Raw genomic sequence first — 16556 nt, 5'->3', positions numbered from 1 at the left:
AAGTTTCATGCCATTTCAAAATGTGCTGATCATATGACTACTCTCCACCAATTGTATTGTTCCATAATTCTTACTACTGAGAACTGGCAGGCATATCAATGGGAAAGAAGAGTGGATAGTAGGTGAGTAGAGAAAACTACCTCTTGGAAACACATTTTAAGGGTAAGTAAATGTTAACTACTGAAACAGTATTACCTCCTCTCCTCCAAAGGAAGAATCAAACATTTTTAAGGTGGAAGGGTCAATGAAGGTGCATCAATCTTAAAGTGGAAAGCAACTGCACTGAAAAAATGGATGTGCTAGAATGTGAAAATAAAGCACACAAGTGGAGTATAACACAACTACTGGAGCAGCTATGCTCTTCACTCAGCAATCAATGATGTAACACAGTTGGGTGGGAGTGTATTGATAGGCACAGTTGAAGTCAATAAAGAGATGTACAGCACTGAATCAGTGTAGGAATTGCTACATAACTGTGACATGAATCAGTATGATGCTGATAAACATGGTAAGCTTGTGTTTATGCAACCACTTCCCTTATATGTGTGTGCCAAATAAAGTGCCTTAAGTTACACTAGATTACACCAAATGTGGTCCATGTGAATTAAATATCTAGTTGAAATGCCTTCTGTAAGGTATAGTGATCAGCAATTGCAGTTCACCCAGCAAATATATCCAGAGGAAGTGCGTGGATATGGAAAATAATGAAATAACTGTTATGAGTGTTGTCATGAGGGTGATCATAACTAGCTCTGTATCCACATCCAGTAAATGATCAAGAGAGAAAAACAAAATAACACTAGGGAAGTGCCTTGAGTACTGAATATTATTGTATAATGCATTGTTCAGTAATGTAGTGATTCTAACAACAATAGCCCTTTTCTTGCCCAGTGAGTGCACATGGGCTAAAATGTCTCATTTTGTTTTTCAAAACCCACTTGGGGGAAGCTTTCATTATCCAACACTCCAGTAAATGGGAACCAGAAATAGCAAGGACTTCCATGTTTCTCCAAGAAAGAAAGGGGGAACAGTCACTGGTGAGTCCAAAGGAATGACACACTGAAAACAGTGCATTTGTTGCCTGTAATTCCCTATTTTAAAAAGCAGATAGACCACAATTGTAGGAATCACAGGTCAGAAGCAATCAGTAGAAATCCCCATCTTCTTTATTCCTGAGGTCTATGAGTGATGGTCCTTTATGAATAAAAGTAGTAATGCTTAGTAAAATGGAAATACACTTACCACTGGATGAGCTGCTGGTGGTCTTACAGAAACACCTCATCTCAACAGTGAACTTTATAAAATTATTCATATCTAGTGCAAATATAGTATGAAGCATACATGACCAGATGACATTTGCCACTAGGTGGGATCCTGAAATATGATATGTATCCACTAAAAATATATAAAGAGAGTAACATCTTGACTTACCCAAGTCAGAGGTGAACAGAAGTGTGTAGAATCACCACAAGAAAAAAATATCTGCCTAACAAAGTCACAGCAAGGTTGTACAGATAATGTGCAACAAATGTATTGTTAATTGTCCATACCTCAGCCTGAATATATCCTCCAACAGCTGGTGAAGGCAAGAAGCTAAAGACATAGTCAGATGATGAATTGAGTGTGAAGAAACATTGTGCAGATGGCAACTTTCTATGTACAAGTCAGAATATGCAGGTCAAATGAGTTGACAAACCTATCCAATGAGTGCAGTAGGAGACATATCATGGGACACAGAGGGAATCCTTGGAACAATAACATGAAAGGAGGCAATATGAGCCACATAACGTCACAGGGAATGAGCTGGACAAAGAAGTCAATCCAAAACCTAATGGGAGTATAGGTGAGAAATGAAAAGTAAGGAAATATGAGAAAAGGCCAAACCACTTACACAAGCTACAGATGTCTAGGAAAGGAAAGCCTAAACAGGATAGAAAATAATAGCATAAGATGAATGCAATAAACATCAATGGCATAAATATAGTAACAACAACAACTTCAAGCAAAGAAGAGGAGGAGAATGAGGAATTAAGAAAAAGATGGTACAGGGAACACTTGTCAATGTGCTCAAATGAAGAATTGGACAGGACATGAAGGAAAAATTGAGATTCAGTATGGCTAACAAAGGGATATGTGAAGGACAAACAAGATAAAAAGAACAGAAAAAGAGGGAAATAACATGTGAGGAGAAAGCTTTCCATAAGCAGGAAAATTGGGATAGGATGGCCCTATAACTAGAAACAGTTGACATGGACCAACTGTGATCAAACAACAAGCAAAGAATTAAGAATGATGAAGTACCAAAGGATTGGAGAGGAAAAAAGCCATGGTGAACAAACCAAGGCCTGTAACTAGATCACTACCTTTGGTACATAGACAAGGAGAAAGGTTGAATAGAATGGGAAAGATGCTACACAAGGGGTGAGTCTCTGAGCTGAGACAAGAGACATGATAAAAGCCATGTGCAAAAATGAAGTTTAATGTCAAAATGAACTATGTCCAATGGTGGATGTCAGAAAAAAGACTGGGACAAATATAAGAGCAGGGAATATTGGTTTAGTAAAGACCAAAGTAGAGAAAAACATGTCTGAGCAGGCCAATACAGAGCAATGAGTAGGACACAACAAGGAGTAGTCTCGATAAAGGAAATTATTATAGAGAATAGTCTGATTAGAAGATGGACGTATAGTTGAAGACCCATCCAATCCTAACTGAATGCATCTACTCCCAGAGCTGAAGGATATGGAACGAGAGACTAAAAGTAAAAGGAAAGAATTTTGGTGTTTTACTGAATGGAAAACACATTTATATTTAGTGTTCCCAGTGGAGAACACAACCACAAAAATACACATGGTAAAAGGGATCATGCTATGAGAAGAACCTGGTTTGGAAGAGATAAGTATGTAATGGTCCAAGGATCATGGGTGAAGTTACATTGGTCAAGAAACATCCATTGAAGGGAATGCATATTAGTTCAACCATAGAGAATGAAAGTTTCTAAGGAAGTCCACATTCCCATCATACAGTGAGAAAAAGAGAAGGATCTAATGGCAGCACTAGAAAATGGAAGACACAACCCTCACAGATGAACCAAGAAAATGACATGACATTGAAGCAGTTGGAATATGAATATAGGCATCCCTCATAATGACTTGGTTATTCAGAGTCCCAGGAGAAAGAAACCTTGAAGTGAAAGGTATGGCTCACTGGTAAAATGAGGTGGCTTCAGATAATAATACAATCTGTACAGGTGTCTGATGGGTCTCCGATCTTTCATCTTTTGAAGGACAACAATTAGATGAGTGTAAAACCCTGGTTGACTAGTGACTGCCTGTTTGGCAGCCACTTTATGTAGTAGATCTTAAACAGATTACAGAGATGACTGGAAGAGGTATAATCCCAAGAAGCAGATAAGGGGAATAAAATTAAGACAACCACCTTCACACAGAACTAACAGAATTGTCAAGAAGTGCAACCAAAATGACACATAAACTTAACATACTTGGAGAAAGTACTTATTGCTCATGAACTAACAAAACTTAGAAATTTGTAGTCTTCAAAGTATATAAAACTAACAAACTTGTAACACTGTGAAATTCAGCCTAAAACAATAAACAAACACCTAAAGCACAAAACCACTAAAGAAACTTAGAAGATAAAAGACACATAAATATTGAACTTAAAAATCCACTCAAAGAAGCAGTAAGACAAAGAATAGAAAAGTAAATTATACCATAAGGAATGTAAGAATAAAAAGGCATCCAATTAACAATAACAAAATTTGGCTGAGAACTAATCCTCAATTAGATGTGAGTAATAGTAAAGAAAAGGGAACTTATAAACAAACATAAATAATGGAAGGAAGTTTAAATAATGAACCACCATACATCTACAAAATTGGCAAAAGCTATAATTACATGTACTGAAAACAAAAACTAATAAACAATCTCTAAATGCAAATTTAAATTGAAATAACTCAGATGGTGATATAATTATAAAAATCTATCTTATCAAGTATTGAGGAGAGAAGATATGAAAAACCTAAATTATCACATAAGGTAATTAGGTCAATTCACACAAGCTCCGTAAATTTTATAAACAAAGGTATGTCTATTAGAAGTGAGAAATATCTTGTGAAGAACATACCACAGCTCTCCTGGAGGTGTGGTAACAGGTGTAACAAGTGCCATAGAAAGAAATTTCCACTTAGTAGTTATATCCTTTCTGTAAAAAAAATTATAGAAAGATATTGTTAGCCAAGCATGACATGAACTCTCTATGAACTAAAGTCTATACTTCTCCAGCAGACATTGTTGACCCTAAAATGCATGAATTGATTAGATAAATTAAAAGTGGTTTTACTACATACGTGTTGATACTTGTACACTATCAACATTGATTATAGCTTTTCTGTTTTCATAAGAAAAACACACTATTTATGTGAAAATAAGTATTACTGACTGTGGTGTTGATATTCATGGGAAAACTTAAAACTGTAACTGTTAGGTGTTCTAGTTTTCTTTATTCATTATCATGTTAGGCTTTAAAATTTCTTTATAACGTATATAATGATTCAGTTTTTCATTCGTGTTTGTTGACATTAGATATTCTCGTTATAGAGAGTTTCCGACTTCTTTGTCCAGAAGGTTTTGGATACATAATATTTGAAAATGGAGTTGTGGAAGGTATGTCATTACAACCACTTTAAAATAGTTCTGTACTTTTTCCATAGTTTCTTTTGCCCAGGACCAATGAAGAAGTATGTTATTCATTAAAACCCTTCAATTTTAAAGTTAGCAAAGATGAAGCTACTATTTACTGTTGTAATAAATTAGTAAGAAATTGTATTAAAAATGGTTTCTGTAATATGTATTAAGAAAGCAGTTATAGTTTTCTTTTAACTTGTGCTGAGAAAATATTAAAATTGGTATAGTTCTCAAAGTTGTGTTGTTGCAGATAGTTATAAACTTTCATAAAGATTAATTCATATATACACTAGGTCAAGAAATTCAATAGGGATTTTATTCTAGTATAATTTATCTGTTATGTTATTAATATTAACTGATTAATTTGAACTTTTACTACCATAATGGGAGTTGGAGTGCCAAGTTCAGGAGTTAAGGTCTTCTTACCCTCTTCCACAATGGTAGAACCTTATTTTTTTCTCATTTATTGTTAATTTCTTTTTTTCTGAAAACAGTCAGCTACCCACAATTGTTTTGCTGTTCATTTTATTTTATTATTATTATTTTACTTTTTATTCTTTATGTGTGAGGCTTTGCAAAGGGAGGTTATGACTGATAAATAATGTATCTCCACTGCTATGTGGGTCCTGTTTCCATATTCACCTCCAAAGACCAGGACATGTCTTATATCCGACAATATAGTATATGCTCTTGTGAATTTGTTTTAGTTATACAGCATTATATTCTTATTAGGACTTGTTTTCTACTATAATTGTATGTAATAATATAAATATATAGTTTGATTAATGATTAATAAGTAACAGTTATTAAATTCTATAGCTCTAACTACTTTTAGCTGATGATTTATGCTAAAAAAAAAAAAGGTAAAAGAAAAATTACAAAATGATAACTACAGATTTTTTATTGTCATCATATTAGACATCAATGAATGTATGATGGATACCACTCGTTGTGAGAATGGCATATGTATCAACACAGATGGTTCATATCGCTGTGAATGTCAAGAAGGCTTCAAATTAGATGACACAAACAATAGATGTGTTGGTTAGTAAAAGCTGTAATTTTTTGTATGGTGATACTGCAGTGTATACTTAAAATTGTACTGTTGTTGTTCATTGGAGTGCATTGGTATGATGTGTATGTTTTTTAAGATTTTTGTTTCTGGTTTCTTTGGTTTTGTACTTTGTGTTACATATACTTTTATAAAAGTTTGTGCAAAAATGTCGTGAATAATAATGCTGAAATAAGAAGTTGGTAATTACACATTTTTCATAGTCGTTAAAAATGATTAGATGTAACTGCTTTGTGTCAAAAGTCAGCATGTGAAAAGCATTGCTTTTTAAGGTATTGCTATACCTTAAAAGAAACTTTTTTTTATAGATAGTAATAAAAATAATATTTTTGTTTTACAGTATATAGTGTATATTGGTCAAAAAATATATTCTGTATCAGATTTTATTATTTACTGATTATTTTAGCCATATATAGACCTAGTTCCTAATGATTACCATAGAAACACCTCACACAGTGCAGTATCTGGCTAATTGGTACTATGTTTCTTCTGGATATTTTATACCTATGAAAAGGTGAATTTGTTAAAAACTGACAACTAAAACATGGAATAGCTAGACTTTAGATTATCACTCTTTATAAAACATTAAAGTAACAACTGTGTATCTCAGAATGGCTGGTATGGGTATTAACACTTTTATTGATAACGAGAGAACAACATTTTGACCTTCCTAAGTCATCTTCAGGTTAAGAAAGATGACCTAGAAAGGTTGAAACATTGTTCTCTCCTTATCAATAAAAGTGTTAATACCCATACCTCCCATTCTGAGATAAATTTTTATTTCAAGTGGGTTTCTTGCCATCAAGAAAAGTGACAACTAGTTGTATACACGAAAATTCTAGTTAATATTGCTATATAGAATTACATAAGTTGTGTTTTCTGTTGTAAATATTTTTGTAATTATGTATTACATTGTATGACCAATAGTCTTAATTTTTTCATAACTGAATTTTTAAACTTCTTTACTAGAATCATTTCATATGTTATAATATCAGATAAGCTTTACAGTTTAATATGTTTAGTTAGCATAGAGCTTTTTTTAGTTTTGACTGTTGTCAAACAATTAACTTTTTAATAGTAGAAGCTAATATTTTAGCTCTAATTTTTTAAGAAAATGGGTAATGATATTACAGATATGTATGTATGTGTTAAAAGATATATTATTCACGTATAAGTTGTTCTGTGGTGTAAATCCTTTCACCTTAAGTGAAATTCAGATTCTGAATTTAAATATATTTTCATCCTTCAGAATTTATTTTGTTGTATATGTATAGACATAGATGAATGTACAGAGCCAAACATCTGTGGTAATGGGACCTGTAAAAATTTGATTGGTGGTTTTGAATGCTTATGTCGAGAAGGATTTGCTCCAGGACCAAGACAAACTTGTGAAGGTAAGTTAACAAATTTCTGAATTGTATTTGGTATTAGTTATTGTGTAGCTTATTTAGTTGTTTAACCATAATAGGAGAAGATTATTAAAATTCAAAATCTACTACTTAGTGGCTTATTAATTTATTAGTTACTTTTAAGTTCTTTCAAATTAATTTCACATATTAAATGTATATTAAATTTTTGTAGGTCATTGATAAGTCATTTTGTCAACCTTGGTTACTATTAATTTAATGCTTGAAAGTGAATTATACCCAAGTAAAAAACTCAAAAGTTTATACATGGCTTCATGTGTTTTAAAAGTGATGAATTATTAAAATAATCTGTTAAAGATTTAGTGGATCATATGTTTTATTGTAACATCCTCTATTGAAGGCCATAATTGTGTAAATGTGATTTTTAAGTTAATCAAGCAGATTTTTCAACAATTTAATAACTACGTAAAAACCTCTCCAATATATATATATACTGCAAAATTGAACTTGTATAGTTAAGTGATACCCGAATCATAAAATAATGTTTTGAAAAGATATAGGACAACCTTTTATCATAAACTAATTTAAATCACCAGTTAACTAGAGGAATGAAGAATTCAGTCCACTATAAAAAAATAACTGTTATTTTTCAGTGTGAAACAGTCTTTTTAAGTATTGTTAAAAAAATTGCAATGACGTTGAAAAATCCTATAACAGTGAATGTATACTTTAATTTTACTGAAATCATCTATACATTTTTCATAATGTGTAGAACCATTTTTCAAAATACTGCCATATACTCTTAATTTAATGTGAAGTTGCTTAAAAATAACTTAACAGTAAAATAGATGGTATTTCTTGAGATTAATGTATATATTATAATATAATATATATTATATTAATGTATATAAGTATATATACCTAAATCTTTATTTTGATACACAGTTGTGTTTTCTCTTAAAAATATTGATGTTGTGACCCTGACCATGCAGTTGCCCTGGTCGAAATATATATATATCATTGTTTTATTGTTGAACAGTACAGTGTTGAATGTTATTCTGCTTCTGTTCTGCTTAACAGTAGTTAAAGTTCTGGTTAGTTAGGCAATGTTAAGCTGCATCCTGTTGTCTTTTGAGATGTCATTTTTGAACTGTCTTCCTGCTTTCTACTTTGTTATCCTTCTGAGCTGAAAAGGCACACTTTAATCTGGTTATTTTCAAAATTCATATGTGCTGCAGGTAGAATATGTAGGCAGTTATAAAAGTTTAGCTGAGGGTTTTGATTGGACAAAATTTGGTGATGTTGCATCATTGTGTCCCCTTGACAACTAAGCAAAGCAACCACAATGACAAAATTCAGTCAATGATTATGATTTCTGTGAACTATCAGTATGAAACATGAGATGTGCATACACTCAATTCAGTTTTATTACCCATCATAATGTCTGCCATTCTACTATCAAACATATATTTAAATTCACAATTTATTTAGACACACACACACACACACACACACACACACACACACACACACACACATATATATATATGACTGGAAATTTTTGAAAAAGACACACTTACTTGTTGCAACAGAAAGTGCCATCATTTTGTGCAATTTATATGTCAATGTTTTTGCAACTGACTAGCATCTTTATATAGTAGATATCTTTCTACTATGAATAGTAGAAATAGTATAAATATTTCTTTTTTTGTCAGTTCCAGAATATATCATCTTAACCTTCAAAGCACTAATTAAAAGCTGTTTTCATTAAATTCTACTAAGGCACATGTCAGGAAGTACATTAACTTATCATGAGTGTTTCTAATGTCATTTTAGTAAATAAAATAATAAAGACAAAAATTTTAATCCATTTTGTAAAATAAATTATAATATTCATTATCAAAGTACACAATAGTACACAAAGGAGTAATTTGATTGTTTTGATGAATTCATCATAAGAAAAACGTGTCATAAGTGAAGCATAAATAATTTTTATTTCTGAGGTTGTAGCAGTGTGGACATATTGAGTTGTCTCTGTCTCTTTGCCTATCAATCTCTCCTGATTTTATAGAAGAGATATCTTAAGATTGGTAAAGATGTAGAGGTAATTAAATTTTGAAGATTAGTACTCACTAGTACACAGAAAATCTACCCCAGTGTTGTGCACAAAACTGGGGAACAACATACATTATAACAATACTTGGAATGCAAGTATTTCATAAACATAGCTTGGACTTATTGGTAAATGTTCTAAATTCACTTGACGCATTTGAAAATGCTATTAAGTGGGAAAAAAATTAACATTACATTTTCCCTAAAAGTACAACAATTTAGAATATACATCATGTAAAATAAATGTATCTATTTAATGTTAGTTATGATGGTATATGTGTAGTAAATAATAATTTTTCATTTAGTGTTTAATGTACACACTAGAGCATAAACCATTGTCTTTTTTTCAGATATTAATGAGTGTTTAGAAGCTGGTGCTATGTGTGCTTTCCGCTGCCAGAATACTCCAGGCTCATTCAAATGTGTGTGTCCATATGGTTATGCACTTGCTTCAGATGGTAGACATTGCCAAGGTGAGTAGAAATAATTGTGTTCAAACATAGCTGTATTTTGCTATAAATTTATCTTTTAGTTGGTATGCATAGCTGCACATTGCCCAATAAAAATAATAAGGTATCTATTTTGATATAAACATCCAGAGCAATTATTTTAATAACTGTAACATTTTTGTTAGCTTTGTTGTAGTCTCATTCATACACTTAGGAATACATGCCAGAAAAATATGTCAAACAATTATTTTGATAAAGGTATAAGTTGCATGATTCAGTATTTTGTTGGCATTCAGTGAACATTTAACAACAATTGAACCTATTTTCAGTGAGGTTCAGGTAACAAAATTTAATTTAAATTCAACTAAAATGGAATTATATTTTTAAATGACATTCATTTAATACTTAGCAAGAATTAAATAATTAAATAGAATTCTTGATAAGGATATCTAATTGATATATTTCTGCTTGGATAATTTGATCAATAATAAAATGAATTTTCAACACTAACAGATGACTAATGATCAATTCACAGCAAACATTTACTAATGTCAGGATTCTTATTGGAATGAATTTAATTTCTGTTAAATGTTCATTATTAATAATGATTAATTAAGTGTGATGTACATGTACAGTGTTATATCAAGTAATTATTTATATAAGCGATGCAATTTAAAGTATTACTATTAATTTTTATCAAGAATGAAAACCTTCTTTACAAGTGGTTGTTGCATCTTAAAATTATTAAAGATAAGAGAGGTTTTGGTGATGAGGTTCATTGAACAACCCCCATCTACCCTGACTGAAGACCTTTTCTACAAATGCTTACGTTGGAGGGTTGCAGAATATTTTATTGTAGAATGGATGAAATTTATAACTGATTTCTTTGTTTTTTCAAACTTCTCCAAAAATTTTATTGTCTTAATAGTAATGGAAGCATTTTCAAAGCTAATAAAAAAGTGAGAGAGAGAGAGAACAGATTGTTATTAATAAAGGTGCGTGTCCTTAATATCATTGCCAATGCTTTGCATATCATTCAAAAAGAACTGAATAAATGCTTTTCATTCTGTCATACAATCGTGCTGTTACTCTTTCATTTGTTTCTGCATCAGGAAGACTATCTGCTTCTTTCAAAATAGCACCAATGGTATTATTCTTTAAGAGATATTTTACTTCTCTTCTACCAATCATGGATGATCATCTTCCTACCAAACAAAATCATAGTTCAGATCTAGAACACTGACCTTGAGAGAAATGTGTTGTCTGGGGCTTTATGTTTTCACAAATAAAATCACTGTGTGAAGTTGTTTGCAATTTCACGTGGAACTAACATTAAGATCAAAACTGAGACCTCAATTGTCAAGACCAATATCTCACAATTTGATCTAGAGTCTAGTCTCGAGTTATCCGAGGGTCACAGGTTCGAATCCCCATCAAACCAAACATGCTTGGCCTTTCAGCTGTAAGGGCGTTATAATGTGATGGTCAATCCCACTATTCATTGGTAAAAGAATTGGTGGTGGATGGTGATGACTAGCTAGCTGCCTTCTCTCTAGTCTTAAATTAGAAACAGCTAGCACTGATAGCCCTCAAGTAGCTTTGTACGAAGTTCAAACCAAACCTAGTCTCAAGATTCAGTATCTTTACCATTCTAATAAAAATTATGGTTAGGATCTTTTTCTTTAATGATTTTTTATTTTCTTTTTATGTTTTATTCAGATCTGGATGAATGTGAAACTCCTGCAAATACTTGTCGCTATCAGTGTAAAAACCTTGTTGGATCATTCATGTGTATATGTCCTGATGGCTATGAAAAAGTTGGTGTTGGAGATAACTGTCGTGGTAAGCACTGAAAGAAGCTCTTAATGCTTCATGTAGTCTGTGTGTCTTGAAACTGTCGCTTATTTTTCTTTTAATGTAAATTGCAATAGTGTTTTATTATTGATATATGGATATTGATTATTATTGTAAAAAACATGTATAAGTTTGAGTTGTTGGTAAATATATTTTATGATTTTATTATTACGTTAGTGGAAGTTTATATTTTATAAGGGTGTCTGTATATTAAATTCAACTTTTGTTAGTTTCCCTTTAAATTGTGCTTAAAAATGACTTTTATTACCAATTAGGTAATGAATATTATGAAAAAGTTTTCCTCACCTCTAAAGTAAAGTATGTTAACAATTTTTTTTGTATTTATAAAATACTCATATCTTCTAACAAAAATGAATAATTACACATCTTTAATGAAATAGATATTGACGAGTGTGCAATCACAAGGGATCTGTGCACAAATGGACGATGTGTAAACACTCGAGGAGGTTTCCAGTGTGAATGTTTTGATGGATTTGAAACTAGTGCAGATGAACAATACTGCATAGGTATGAAACTGTAAACCAAAAGAAAGTTAGACCATTCTCTAATTTTTTTAAATATAATGTTCTATATGGACTACATTTTTTAATAATGTATCAATTTATTTGTTATTAAAAAATAAGTTCAGCCTTTAAGATGTAAAAAATTTGATTTTCTAATTTTTCATTTGTCTGTAGTTTCACTGAATACAACTGTTTTTTTGTTGTTTTTTTTTGTATATTAATGGAACTAAGCCTTGCTCTTCTACAGATGTTAGAGTAGGATTCTGCTTCATGCATGCTCCAGGAGGGCTGTGCTCTGGTAATACAGAAAACATGCGACAAATTACAAAGGCAGATTGCTGCTGTGGAATGGGAGCAGCTTGGGGCCCACAATGTGAAGTCTGTCCACATCGTGGAACCAGTAAGTAGAAGTGCACAATTTGACCTTAATATATGATGAAATACCTGCTATTAAGTACTGTGTTTGTCATACACCTATCAGTAGGTGGACACACAACAATTTATATATTTATTTTTTATATATTGTGGAACATACTACTTGTTTCGACAGAATATTGGTCTGTTTTCTTTAGGAAAGTGAAACAACCTCCATGTACAGTAACTCCCTATATGTACTTGCACTCTTCATATCTTAATTCCTCTCTTGTACACTGCATTGAGCAGACATATTTAAAATTCTCTGAATTCAACTTAATGAGATTTGCATTTGTCAACAAAACTTTGATTTTTGTTTTAAAAGCTTTACTAACAGTGACTTATAGTTAGTCTTCTATGAGTGACAATACTACATACACACACACTAGCTTTATTTCGAATATGGTTTTTGGAGGCTTATTAACTGTTGGAGATGTTGCAAGTATTGTTCAACATGTTGTGGATTACAACATACCCTCATTGCATTTACAGATGTTCTTTATCCTCAGTTGGAAATGACCTGCTGGGGTGGGATTTTAGTCTGTCTTGCTTTTGAATAATGCTTTATCATTTGAAAAATAACCATAACCTTTCAATGTTTTTTTCTGAGTTTCATTCTCAGGTATGCTCCTTTCTTTATCGTTTCCTTCTGTAATTTATGAAGCTAACTCTTGGAGTTTACCTTGTCCTTTCTTCTTCTTCTTACTGGAGTTTATACATTTTCCTTTTTTTTAGTTACTCCTCCCTCATACCCAAATGTTTTGTTTTTTCTGCATTCGTGACTTTTCTATCCTGACTCACAGCCAATGTTCCTTTGCTTTTTAGGTTCTCTGTCTTTGGTATTTATTTGATCTGTTTGGAGATCAGTTCCATATCTTCTAATTTGCTCTGTGATTTGCCATTTTTGTGTCTGTATTTTTCTCAGCATCCTCCTATGTCCTTTCTTCTCCCTCCATCTTTTGTTTGAGATACTTCAGTGTGCCCAGAAGGGTTTTCTGTAGAAATTCATTCCTTTCTCTTTGCCAGCTTAGTTTATTTTGCTTCTTCTACTCTGTCTCTCCTTATTTTGTTCCCTTACTGTTAGGAGTCAATTCCAATTTACCTTATACATTTCTTCAATGATGTTTGTTTCTCACTCGAAACTTGGACTGAAGCCTCATAACTTCAGTCCTTATTACCTTTCCACATTTTCATTGTTTCTTGACCTTGCCTTCTGACTTGGGTTCCTCATTTGAAGCAGTATTCCCATAACTTTCCTAAACCTACATCTTTTGATTGTCTTCCTACTACCTGATGTCTGTTTCATTTTTCTTCTTTTGAGTGACTATCCTGTCACTTCCAACTCTGTGGGTACTAATCTCTTCCTTTTGCTTGCAGTTGGTCTCACTTTTTCCTGACTGTTGTTTTCATTTTATCCTTCATGGCCTCTTTCTCTTGTTTTTTCTCCTTTTATCATGTCTTCTTCTGTGGTTACCCTAGGTTGATGTGTCAGATGCCTTTCTACATATACATATTGATTCATTCTTCATATCTTTCTACAGTCTGTTTACTAGATTTACAGCTTCCATTTCTTACTTTTTCATTTAACATTGTATTGGCCCCTTTTGTGCTTATTTGTATTGTTAGGGCCTTCGTGGCCTGGGGCTGTCACTCCTTTCTTGGAGTTGTGTTGGGCTTTTCTCTAATTTCCCTTGTTTTGCAGGGGTATTTTCTGGTCCCATTCACATGAGGTTCTTCTTATTACCAGTTGTTTCCAAGAGCTGTGAACTTTGTGGTTGACCATCTTTCTTAACCAGTCCATTGTCTATCTTAAGTTGTCATAATATTCAAATTCTTCCTTATATCAACTTAATTTTTGGTGCAACTGTACTCTTCTTCATCTCTTGTCTCAGTCAAGCTCAAACTTAATCTCTTAGTCTGTAAGCTATGTAGCATCTGATTACCAGGATTTGCTTCTCTCATTCTTGTTCTGCATGAATAATTCTTTCAATTTTGAGAATTCTGGCTTCCTTGCAACCCTTCATTCCATTGGAGCAGTCACACATTCATTTTCCTTAGTGGACGTAGGGATTCTTTCTGAGGTTCCGTTGTTCTTAGTTGTGAATCTTCCCTCTTCTCTACTCAAAGATCTGTTGTGATGTCTTGATTGTGCCAATATTATCTCTGGCATTCCCTTTCCACTGCAGCAATCAGAGCTCATTATCCTCTTTTGCCCCTTACATTCCAGATGAAGAGTACACCTTGACAATATGCAGCCTCAATGGTGTACCCTCATGGAGAAATTGGGTGTCTATTCCATGGGCTTCCCATTGGACACTTTTTGAAAGAAGCTCATTTAAATAAAGATTTTCACTGGACTTTTCATCAATTTAACAAGGGATTCCATTATTTTTGTGTGAAAGGTAAGTTAATATTTCATTTTTCTAATTTGAAAATGTATTATCCATAGATATCTCTTTAAACATTCACACCTTTCCTTTTCACTTCTGGAGCACATTATTTTGCCTTACCTTGTAAAAGAGTAAAAGTATCATGAGTGTAAGTGCATAGAGAGAGTTACTGTGCGTGGAGGTTGTGTCACCCTTCTACTGATGGAGAGATTTCAAGATAATGTCATTGTGTGCCACTGCAGTTTACATAAACCTTGTGAATTAGGTTGGTATTATCTTAAGATTAGTGGTATGCAAATCTTGGAGGGAATCATCTGAAGAAGATATAATTTCTTTATATAGAAATATCTGTTGGAAATACATTTTCAGATTAGGAAAATTTTAATTTCTGTGGTAAATATTTCACTTAATTACAAAGAGAAAGGTAGATATCAAGAGAATTATTGTTTGAGAAGCTTAAAACTTACAATCATTGTTAGGAGCATCTATAAACATGTAGTATACTAGGGTGTATTCTTTCTCAGACCTCAGATTTTTTCTGTTTTGCTCCTAATGTCTGCAATTTTTCTCTTAAAATGTCATAATAAAATGAAATGCTAGAATAATTGCAAAACTGTTTTTTTATTGTATCCCAGGAGAATACAGTGACCTTTGTCCACTTGGTTCAGGCTACACCAAAGAAGGTCGTGGTAAGTGCCATTTGATGAACATAAAATTCTTAGTTAAATTTATCTAGGATTTAGATAATATTTTAAATCATAATTCTTTTATAGTTATTTTCTATTAATATTTAGTACTTTCATAAAGGTTATCCCAACTCTACACAGTTATGAATCATTATAGGTTGAGTAGGTTATTTTAATACAGTTTGAAACATAAAAATCAACACACCACAGGTAAAACACAGAAAATATATTGTCTTAGTGGGACATCATTTATCTGAACTACATTTTTATATCTTTTGAAGTTTTTAGAAATAGTGTGATGCCACTTAAAATTGATCACTTTTGAGAAAGGTAACAGTCTTTTCCAACATAAAATATTTTTACACAGAGATCATAAAGATGTATTCAGTTTGGAAATTTAGAATTTCAAAGACAAGGATATTACTAGTTCTTAATAGCATTGGAAAGCAAATCAATATAAATCATCTTTTGTCATCTGGACATTTCAAACAGAGACTTGTATCAAATCATATCCCAGATATGGTAAGCAAAGTACAACATTTTATAATAGATGAGATGAGAATTTTATGAAAACAAAGGTCAACAGTCAAGGTCATCTGTGTGTGCTAGGTATCAGTATGCAACATAATCAAAAAAGATCATCAACTTGAAAAGCAATGTAAGTCACATATACAACAGTTACATCCATGAAATATCATTTCAACTATCAGCTAACTTGAGCAGCTGGAGAATGAAATGGGTATTCATGCTACTCTGTATAAAGACGTACTTAATTTTGAAGTTACCAAATATGATGCCCTTGTACAGCATACCGGAAGGTGGTATGTGCTTTGAATTTTACAGTCTCACAGTGGAGCTGCTTTTAAGAGGCATGGTCATGAGAAAGAACTTGACTAGGTGTAGCAGTATGAAAGTAACAATGTTTAGAGGTTCTATTGTTTTAATATAATGTACTTAACCTCTTTAAAAGAGGATATAATCG

At 32.3% G+C, this 16556-nt stretch overlaps 1 protein-coding gene across 2 annotated transcripts in view; it reads left to right on the top strand.

Moving 5' to 3' along the window:
• The window catches only part of LOC143258492 (fibrillin-1-like), a 213894-nt gene that overhangs the window by 180064 nt on the left and 17274 nt on the right, over positions 1–16556 (top strand). For both annotated transcript variants that reach the window (XM_076517540.1, XM_076517542.1), the window contains 8 exons: positions 4620–4685; positions 5625–5750; positions 7053–7172; positions 9608–9730; positions 11426–11548; positions 11962–12087; positions 12332–12484; positions 15524–15577. In XM_076517540.1, coding sequence (XP_076373655.1) covers positions 4620–4685; positions 5625–5750; positions 7053–7172; positions 9608–9730; positions 11426–11548; positions 11962–12087; positions 12332–12484; positions 15524–15577 — 891 coding nt within the window. The remainder of the gene's footprint in view (positions 1–4619; positions 4686–5624; positions 5751–7052; positions 7173–9607; positions 9731–11425; positions 11549–11961; positions 12088–12331; positions 12485–15523; positions 15578–16556) is intronic.

This window comes from Tachypleus tridentatus, chromosome 8 (assembly GCF_004210375.1).
Source record: "Tachypleus tridentatus isolate NWPU-2018 chromosome 8, ASM421037v1, whole genome shotgun sequence".
Lineage (NCBI taxonomy): Eukaryota > Metazoa > Arthropoda > Merostomata > Xiphosura > Limulidae > Tachypleus > Tachypleus tridentatus.
The sequence above is the reverse complement of the archived record's forward strand: the minus strand, read 5'-3'. Positions and strand labels throughout refer to the sequence as shown.